At 39.2% G+C, this 10,644-nt stretch overlaps 1 protein-coding gene across 1 annotated transcript; it reads left to right on the forward strand.

The window, feature by feature from the left end:
• The first annotated feature begins 539 nt into the window (after positions 1–539).
• On the forward strand, positions 540–8,445 carry ctns (cystinosin, lysosomal cystine transporter). Its single transcript, XM_054596885.1, has 11 exons — positions 540–625; positions 1,785–1,887; positions 2,185–2,263; positions 2,848–2,938; positions 3,540–3,643; positions 5,674–5,811; positions 6,098–6,197; positions 6,499–6,618; positions 7,229–7,399; positions 7,694–7,811; positions 7,996–8,445. Exons 2-11 carry the CDS (start codon positions 1,812–1,814, stop codon positions 8,142–8,144), a joined length of 1,146 nt encoding a protein of 381 aa, XP_054452860.1. The 5' UTR covers positions 540–625; positions 1,785–1,811; the 3' UTR covers positions 8,145–8,445.
• The last annotated feature ends 2,199 nt before the right edge of the window (positions 8,446–10,644 follow it).

Raw genomic sequence — 10,644 nt, forward strand, 5'->3', positions numbered from 1 at the left:
TTGCTATATACTTCCTTGAAAAGGCAACACCATATAAAGTATTGTCTTAATTTATTTTTAATCTTTTTTCTAAAAAAGTAAAATTTCCATAACAAAATGATGTGCTTATTCTACATAAACAGTTTTTTGTAATTCAATTATGACCATCCAGCGGCACTTTTTATTATTCATTTATTGGCTATTATCATGAGTGATCTTTAGCAGTTTATTGGTTAATCTTTGTTTTCATTCAAAAGGTAAAGTGCTACCTGAATAGTGACTATTCATTTAAGGCAACACCCAAACAAGTTCTAGCATGTACTCATGTCATGTGTGAGTTATAGGGCAGTAAGAGAAGTGATGAAATACCAATAAGAAGTGTTCTTATTCTTAAGTATGGAGGGAAAGAAAAAGGAATCAAATGTCTGACCTATTGAGAGACAGGTCAAAGCATCAGGGATGAAGATGGTGCAGTAATGGTTTATCTCCAGACGGTGGCAGCAACGCAACATAACAGATGCGGGCTGCCGTAAATGACCAACGAAGAAGAAGAAAAAAGAAGAAGAAGCCGGACTTAAAAGAGGAAGAAAACAAATCCAAAAGTGCCTTGTGACCTGCTGCTGAGGAAGCAGTCCACTCAGCTGGCGTAAGTTTCTTTATGTTTATGTTTATTTGTCCAGATAAAGTCAATTTGCGGTTTCAAACATTGAGTTATTTGAGTTGATACTTTACTTTAATATATATAATATGTAATATATGTAATATACATATATGTGTTCTAACGACACAGCTTCACATTCAGACTTCTCTGTTTCACTTTTGTAAAGACACGCTTCATGTGATGTGGTAGGTAGTAACCTCTACGAACGAGCAGCTGTTTGTAGTATAATGTTGTCCGTCTTCACATAGACCCTCATACAGATGTTTTGATTGGTTTTATTTTTACATCGGGACAGAGAGGTGTCCTCTTACTGTATCTGTACGACAGAACAACAACACACCAGAACAGCTTTCACTCTGATGAACAATGAATCAGTCAATCCGCTATAGCACCTCCATTTTGCACTATTACCTTTTAATTCCATTTCATTGTGGTTGTGTTTTTATGTTCATATACGGACTTTTGTATATATACTTGTGTATATATAAGTTAAATGTTTATGCCTCCCTTATCCTTTTTTTATTCTTTTTGTCTTATTTTCAGCTTGTCAGTCATGTTTGAAGCACTTTGAGCTGCACTACTCTGTATGAAAGGTGCTACACAAATAAAGTGTAGTTTAAAGTATGGAGGATTAAAGCTGTCATTATAGTAAATATATAAATGACTCAATAAAGAAAATGATAAAGAAGAAAATGTAGAAATAATTTCCTCAACTGTCAAATAAATGTCCAGGTTAAATAAAAAAAATGAATAAATATGCAGAAAAATAGAAAATAATTAATTGACAAATTACTTATTTTTGTATTTTACTTTCTTACTTAATTATCTCCCAATTTCGTCTTTTCATCTTTTTAGTCTTTCATAATCTTGTAGTCTTAATGTAAATATGTTCATGATGTAAACGTGTGCAAACTAGTCGAACTGAGAGCATTTTAATACCAAACATTAAAACCAAATAAAATTTAATTAAAGTTAAAGATCTTAAAAAGTAAAAGACCCAGTGTCGTGTGTCCCGTCCCCGTCCGTCCCCCATCCTGGTCTGTCAGCCTTGTGTCACCACAGTTTTGAATATCATCATGTTGTAACATGTTATATGTAAATGACTGTGATGACATTGCTCCGATGTGTGCCTTGTGTCCTTTAGGTCGGCGGTGTCCATCATTTTGCAGAGATGGCCGGTCTGGGCCGGGCAAAGAGATGGCTAGCTGCTCAGCTGCTGCTCCTGTTGACGCTAACCAACATCTCTGGTGAATGACTGTTATGGCCGTTTGGCTGTTCATTTCAGTGAGGCCACATCCTTGACACAGGATCTGGCTGTTGACTTAAAGCGGTTATTTTTTCACCCAGTAAACGGAGATGTAGATGTACAGGTTCTGAAAAAGTTAAACATGTAGCATTTAGTAACCCTTATGATGTAGGGAAAGTTGTAAATGAATATGTTTATTATGATGTTAATCCTATGTATTGTTTATTTCTGTGAGCATCTTGGACTGATAAATTACATTTCACTAATCGTTAAATAGTTTTTTCTGTCTGTCCTCCAGAGTCCGGAGTGTATCTGTTGGCTCCACATACTGTCACGCTTGAGGAAAACTCTCAGGACAACATCACCATAACTCCCAGGTAACCCCAGAACACAGCCTGCAGCAAGTAGCAATTAGCAAATGTGTAGCGTTAGCTTCTCTGACACACAGCTGACACCGTTGTAGGTGGGTTATGAGAGACTGCACTTTGTATTTAAAAGAGAATTTACACCAGTATTTTTACAGTCCACCAAAGGCCTTCTCTGTAAATTCACAGTACACAATGTACAGTTATATGTTGGTTAGAGGTCCATTAGGACACAGATTCAGTTTTTTCAGGATTTGTTCAGCTATGAAATGTTGTTAAAGTAGAGATGCACCCTGCTGCCATTTGATAGCGGCTGGTTTCCAGCTGACTGCCGTGGTCAGTCTCATATTTCAGATTATTTGCCAACACATTTACCGACATGTCAGCCACCACATGAAAGCTTTAAGTCGGAACACCACTGCACAGATACTATCCTCAATGTCTCGTCAGTGTGGAACTTCTTCTGTGCCATGATTTCTTTTTTTTATTAATAAAATAATCAAAAAAAAACTGTGGCGGATGTGTGCTCCTATAGTGTGTAAAAGCATCTGTGAGGATCAGTGTTGTTCTGACTGGACTTTTGTGTCTTCCCCTAGTTCCCCTCTCAACCAGTCAGCCGTGATTCAGTTGAATGTGACATTCAGCTCCAAGTTGAACTACTCGTCTATAATCACAGTGCCTGAGCAGGTAACCCATGACCCCTAATACAACACGTTGTGCTGCATGTAGCAGGAGTGAAACATACTTCAGACTACTCGCCCAGTCTGGCTCTAAGATTTTCTACATCACTTGAGATGACTACAACATGGATTTGAGATATTTTCTATTCTTTTTTTTGTTTTTTGTTTTTTTGTTTTTTATATATATACTTCTGAATATGTATTTATTTTATTTTTATTTTTCACCTTCCTTTATGTACCTGTACTTATGTATTTTGGTGACCACAGTTTACCTTTCCTCCAGCACCATCATCGGGCTAAAATATCAAGTTTGACACATTCATAAACCCAGCGTATGAATCCAATGAAATGTAAATTTGCAAAATTGACATGCCTCATTATTATGAGACACACTGGTGAAACAGTATAACTTAACATTCTTAAGATAATTCAGAGCCCGGATCAGTGAAATTCACTCAACATGTTGTACTGAAGTGCAAAGTGACTCTGGAGGATCAGCCAAAGCAACAGCAGACGAGGATTGGATTTATTTATGCTCATGTGCTCATTCCTTTATCTCACACAGGACTGTCCCCCAGTCAGCTGTTGACTAAAACCTTTTTGTTTAGGTGTTGCTGCCAGCGGATACAACCTCTGTGAGTTTCAATGTGACGGCCCACGATGTCGGTCAGGTGACCACGTACCTGCTTAGCAACAACACAGACCTCAACAGGTGGGTGTCTGCACAGAAGCCGCACGGAGCGACATAATGGACATTCCCTTTCACTGTATTTAAATAAACAAAAATAGTATATATATGTATGTATGTAATGTACAGCGGGTAAAATAAGTATTGAACACGTCACCATTTTTCTCAGTAAATATATTTCTAAAGGTGCTATTGACATGAAATATTCATCAGATGTCGGAAACAAGTAATCCATACATACAAAGAAAACTAAACAAATAAGTTCAGAAATTAAGTTATGTGTAATAAATACAAAAAGCCTTTGTTGGTAATGACAGCTTCAAGTCGCCTCCTGTATGGAGAAACTAGTCGCATGCATTGCTCAGGTGTGATTTTGGCCCATTCTTCCACACAAACAGTCTTCAAATCTTGAAGGTTCCGTGGGCCTCTTCTATGAACTCTGATCTTTAGTTCTTTCCATAGATTTTCTATTGGATTCAAGTCAGGTGATTGGCTGGGCCATTCTAGCAGCTTTATTTTCTTTCTCTAGAACCAATAGAGAGTTTCCTTGGCTGTGTGTTTGGGATCATTGTCTTGCTAAAATGTCCACCCTTGTTTCATCTTCATCATCCTGGTAGATGGCAGCAGATTTTTATCAAGAATGTCTCGGTACATTTTTCCATTCATCCTTCCTTCAGTTATATGAAGTTTGCCAGTGCCGTATGCTGAAAAACAGCCCCACACCATGATGTTCCCACCTCCAAACGTGGTGTGTATTATGGCATCCAAAGAGTTCAGTTTTGGTCTCATCTGACCAGACTATATTCTCCCAGTATTTCACAGGCTTGTCTAAATGTTGTGCAGCAAACTTTAAACGAGCTTCAACATGCTTTTTCTTCAGCAATGGAGTCTTGCGTGGTGAGCGTGCATACAGGCCACGGCGGTTGAGTGCATTACTTATTGTTTTCTTTGAAACAATTGTACCTGCTAATTCCAGGTCTTTCTGAAGCTCTCCATAAGTGGTCCTTGGCTCTTGGACGACTCTTCTGATAATTATTTTCACTCCTCTGTCAGAAATCTTGCGAGGAGCACCTGATCATGACCGGTTTATGGTGAAATTATGTTCTTTCCACTTCCGGATTATGGCCCCAGCAGTGCTCACTGGAACATTCAGAAGTTTAGAAATCCTTCTGTAACCAATGCCATCAGTATGTTTTGCAACAATAAGGTTGCGAAGGTCTTGAGAGAGCTCTTTGCTTTTACCCATCATGAGATGTTTCTTGTGTGACAGCTTGGTAATGAGACACCTTTTTATAGGCCATCAGTTGGGACTGAACCAGCTGATATTAATTTGCACTGACAAGGGGCAGGATTGCTTTCTAATTACTGATAGATTTCAGCTGGTGTCTTGGCTTTCCATGCCTTTTTGCACCTCCCTTTCTTCATGTGTTCAATACTTTTTCCCTGTGTCATTCCATTTGATTACACATAACTTAATTTCTGAACTTATTTGTTTGTTTTTCTTTGTATGTATGGATTACTTGGGTTGTTACCGACATCTGATGAAAATTTCATGTCAATAGCACCTTTAGAAATATATTTACTGAGAAAAATGGTGACGTGTTCAATACTTATTTTACCCGCTGTATATTTTTATTGTGGTAACAGACATTTGTGAGACGATATACAAATCTCAACCTTTTCATTACTTGTACTGGGTTGATGGCAACACAGCCCAAACTTTATTCATGACATCACACAGACTACAGGTCTACATTTTAAGATTATCAGCCCGACCTGATTCAAGCCCCGGGGAGTTTTAAAAAATCCCATTGTGTCCGGCCCAGTGGGGTTTGGACAGAAAATCTGAGTTTACAATCGGTCCACTGTTCCATCAGTTCAGCATGACGATAGAGTCCCGTAAAATAAACTAGAGGCTAGCTCCGATAAGATGCAGGGTCTACTAGAACACCTGGCTTTACTGTGAGTGGTGCTGAAAGGACTGTAGAGTATGAGGTGACATCACCACCGTCCAGAGTCTTTGTGTCTGTGAGCCTGATCTCTCTCTCCTCTAGTTTGTCCTTCAGGATCCACTTCATGGTTGTCCATAGCAGCGTCCTGTCGGTGATCAGCCAGGTGATTGGCTGGATTTACTTTCTGGCCTGGTCGGTGTCCTTCTATCCACAGGTCTGGGAGAACTGTAGGAGGAAGAGGTAGATTCACTCATTCATCTAAACATTCAGAACTCTAGTTCTGAAAGCAGACACAATGTCTAAATTGTGTCTGCTTGAGCTAAACTACATTGTCTGGTACCATATTAAGTCGGTATTTCCTGTAATACTGTAATAATTACAAATATCAGCATATTAACCATGTTTGTGTTAACATAATGATATATTTGTAATAATAATAAGTGTTTTGTCTTTATTAGACAGATAGGTATAACATGCAACAAAGGTCCAATAAACTGACAAGTATAAGCAATGTGTTTGTTTTCAGTGTTGTAGGTCTCAACTTTGACTTCCTGGCTCTCAACCTGACTGGCTTCATCGCCTACAGTGTCTTCAACATAGGGCTGTTCTGGGTACCTTATATAAAGGTAACTTCAAGCACTGCACTGTTTGTACTCATGAAGCTCAGTCTATCAGTCATGTTCAGTACTGCAGGGTCTGGAGAAACCTTCCACAAGTAAAATGCTGACTCTACAACAGTGTGCAGCCAGAGACACAGCTGTAGTTATATGGGCCTGACATTACAATCCACAGCAAATGGACATGAATAAATTAAGTTTAGATTTATTCATGTTCCAGGGTAGTGAAGTGGTTGTGGTTGTGTTTGTCCTGTTAACATCTTGTACGAAGCATGTACAGTATACAGTGTCTGCTGTGTCCGCCCTGCAGGAGGAGTTTCTGAAGAGCAACCCGAATGGAATTAACCCCGTCAGCGCTAACGATGTCTTCTTCAGTCTCCATGCTCTCCTGCTCTGTGTGGTCTACATCAGCCAGGCTGCTGTGTTTGAGGTGTGTGTCTGTAACGCAGATAAGCTGTGACATGACAGGATACATCATGAAGCTCCGAGCCGGTTCTGACCCGTTTGGTGCTCTAGGAAAGATTTTAGCTGGCGCTCCTTACATCGCAGCCAGTTTTTCTAAACATTGTGTTCTTACACTCTCACAGAAACTGCTTAGCTTTATGTATTTGACATTAAGCTAAGAAGATCACATTTTATACAAAAACTGTATTTCTCAAATTTATACCTGAGTAGTCCAACTTTCCCTTATGAATTTAATGTGGGAGTAACTGACATTAACTCTAGCTAGTTATAAGTGTTACTATTGTCCAGAGTAAGCTTACACTAGTCTGCTCATATGGTAACCTTGCAGCACACTTAAAAGAAAAAGTGTATTTCTCAAAATTATGTCTTAGCTTATTACCCTGAAGATACTGCAGGGTAGAGGCGCTTTGAATGAATAAGTGAATTAAAACAAACATCAGTGGGACTATTATCTGTTTCTACATAGTTAATCTTGATGCCGGTCATCTAGTCCCAGAGGTTGTCTGAAGGGACTCTGGTGCTTTTGTCCACAGGGATCGCTGCCAGGTTAATCCTCTGTGTCTGCTCTCTTCCAGAGGGGGGGTCAGAAGGTCTCCCGTACGGCCGTGGTCTTGTTGGTGATTGGCTGGACCTTTGCCTTGGTCAGCTTGTTTCTGGCTGTAGCCAAACAGATCACCTGGTTGGATTACCTCTACTATGTCTCCTACATTAAGCTAGCAGTCACTCTGGTCAAATATGTGCCGCAGGTAAGCTATGAACACACATACATACATACATACATACATACATACATACATACATACATACATACATACATACATACATACATACATACATACATACATACATACATACATACATACATACATACATACATACATACATACATACATACATATACACACACAAACAGAGCATGGAAACACCCGGACAGTGTAATACATTGGCATACAGTAGCCATGCAGTAAAAATGACCCTTATGATTAATTGTTCATTGGATGAATAATCCCTGACGGATGGTGTTGTATCTGTTTTTCCAGGCGTACATGAACTACAAGAAACAGAGTACTGAAGGGTGGAGTATAGGCAACGTGCTGCTGGACTTCACTGGGGGCATCCTCAGTATTCTACAGATGATTTTAGAGTCTTACAACAATGGTGACTATGTTATGCCTCATCCTGTTCTTCATCTGGTGTCTTTTGTAGCATTTTAGGGCTGTCAGTTGTCAAAATGTGATTTATTGACAGAGGATTAAACGCATATGTCACAATAAGAAGTAAACTGTATCTCTGACTGACAGAGAATGTTCTTTTGTACTAACTGTGATGTGTCTCTCCTCAGACCAGTGGAGCCTCATGTTTGGTGATCCTACAAAGTTTGGCCTGGGTCTGTTCTCTGTGCTGTTTGACATCCTCTTCATGACTCAGCACTACTGTCTCTACCAACAGTCGCCACAGTACGAAGCTGTTGCAGTGCAACAAGATGACTGACGCTGACACACAATCACAAGGGAGCACACACGCCCGATATCATCAGACGACAACGAGCACACAATAAATGATTCACACAGGTGAAGAGCAGTCCTGCTAGGGGTCATCTTTGACTCCCATCATGACATGATGCAGAGTTCTCTGGAGCAGGTTTCACACATGTAGCTGCTCTGAGCTCAGTTCGCCGCCAGCTTGCCGCCAGCTTAAATATCTCAGGATTTTTTTACCACTGTATGAAAATGTTTGTAATGATGAATGTGTAAACACTTTTTATTAAATGCAATGTCACAACTTAAATCAAAGGGCCTTTCTTATTTTCCAGTTTGTACAATCAAAATGAGACATCCTTGCATTACGAGTTTGTTGGCTCACTTTATCAGAGGAGGATTCCTCCAGATCAGGGTCCTTCTCAACATTGGCTTTATTCTTCCCTGTTTTATTTTCAAAGCTCTTTGGCAAAACTTCACTGACAGAAAAAACTTGTCTGAGAGGTCATTTTGAACTGGGAGAGTAAAGGATCAGTGCAAAGATACCTTTACATGTTTGCCCCTCCCATAAGTTGGGTGAACCAACCTGCTCTCAAAACAACATGTCTCCTCCCACATATTGTTCCCTTGAGGGGGTTGGTTCACACAATATGTAGTGTGAAGCAACCAAAATAATGGTTGCTTCACAACCGTTATATACCAATATATTATATTATATATATATATATTATTTTGTGCCTAGTTCATGTTCCTTGTAATTTGAGGTCTTATGTTGGGCTAGACTGTTCTATTTTGATAAAAATGTAAAAATATAAAAATGATTTGCCTTTAACTGACACTGAGCTTCAAGGAGTAATCACAAACCTCACAACATTTAAAGATCTTCTATCACTTCTTTTATAACAGGCATATAACTGTACTAGAAAACAGGCACTCTTGCTCCATCATGGAGAGATGTCACCGTATCAATAATCATTAAAGAAGGTAAACACTACACTGAGTGTAGTTCATACAGGCCCATATCCCCCTCCCTGCAACCTTAACAACACAAATTCATTAACAATTTTGCAACACTACGACTAGATCCAGACTTCAAAAATGACCTATATAGACTCAGATATCAATAAATCATTTGCCCGGATTAAAGAGGAGTCTGGCCTCCCAGACACTGATTGCTTTAGGTATTTAAAAAGTAGACAATTTCTTGACAAACATGAGAAAACTTAAATTCAAATGTAAATCGCCTTCAGCAATAGAACAGTACTTGCACCCAACTTGATAAATCTGGTAGTTTCCAATCTTTCCAATCAGATTCTCAAATCAATGAAACCATATAAATGATTTCACATTAAAAGAAAGTTACAGCAGGAAATCTCTGAGGACACATGGAAGGACATCTGTTCTGAGTCACACCTGGTAGGCACACGTCAAAAAGGTCATAGTAGGACATGCCATAAAATGTGTCAAAAAATACGTCATAGTAAATGTGGTGGGGAATGCTCCCCAGTTTGTGAAGCATAGTGTGTGTTTCATTGTGAACGCAGCCCTCAGGCTTGCTCCTCCCCAACCAATTAACCTAATCAAGGCCAGCTAATAAAAGGCCCCTGTCCTGTCTCAGTGGTGGCTCGTAGTGGTTTTCAGGTTATAGGTATGTATTTCATAAGTTAGCATGCCAAAGTTTGAGATACAGCCACCTATTTTAACACTGGCTGTTAAAATAGGTTGGCTGAATTGTTTTAGAAAACTCCATCCTTGTCCTGCCCTTGAGTGACACATATGTAAATACCCCATATATGAGGTGGTAAGTAGTCAAAATCTTGATTTGCATTATTTTGCAGCATTGTTTTTCATTTGTAGGTTCACCTGCTGCTGTTTTGCATGGTTTGGTTTTGCTTGGTTTGTTTTTGCTGTTTTTCTTTGTCTGTTTTGCCTGTTTAACATTTAATTTATATCATTCAACCAACTGGGTTTGTTTGTTTATTTGTATGTATTCGTTTTGGTATTAGTTCCCTTTTTCTTTAGGCCCCCGTGGTGAGGTCCCTACACTGTATGCATGCATGTGTAAACACGGGGGTAAGAGTGTAGACTGCACCATTCTGTTGAGTATTGCTATGTTGCACCTGAGGTGAGTTACTGGTAGCCCCCCTGGGCACGCATCAGTTTAGTCTGCCTTTCCACCAGTGGCCTCAACTTAACTCCCACTGTTTATTTTATGTTGGATAGGACATTTTAGAATATTAGCTTGTGATCTAGTTTTGGAGTTTTTAGCAAGGTCTTTTAAGATTAAAATGTAATGAGAATAACATCAAATCCCTTATTCCAGTACTTTTCATTTGTCCATTCATATTCTTTTCTCCCCGCGCAGCTCCCTTCCCTGCAAATTTGATTATTTTTCTGTGATTCCTTAATAAAACCTTTGGTTAATTATACGAAACACATCTCTGTCTAGTATCAGTAACGAATCTGTGTACCTTTTAATATTTCTCAAAACAATATCTTAAGGTTCTTAAACT

Source organism: Anoplopoma fimbria, chromosome 3 (assembly GCF_027596085.1).
Source record: "Anoplopoma fimbria isolate UVic2021 breed Golden Eagle Sablefish chromosome 3, Afim_UVic_2022, whole genome shotgun sequence".
Taxonomy (NCBI): domain Eukaryota; kingdom Metazoa; phylum Chordata; class Actinopteri; order Perciformes; family Anoplopomatidae; genus Anoplopoma; species Anoplopoma fimbria.

Excerpts from the sequence above, each read along its gene's own strand:
- ctns (XM_054596885.1), top strand. The coding sequence starts at position 1,812 with ATGGCCGGTCTGGGCCGGGCAAAGAGATGGCTAGCTGCTCAGCTGCTG. Across the intron at positions 3,644-5,673 it reads AACAACACAGACCTCAACAG|TTTGTCCTTCAGGATCCACT; the intron begins GTGGGTGTCTGC and ends TCTCTCCTCTAG. Across the intron at positions 6,619-7,228 it reads GCCAGGCTGCTGTGTTTGAG|AGGGGGGGTCAGAAGGTCTC; the intron begins GTGTGTGTCTGT and ends GCTCTCTTCCAG.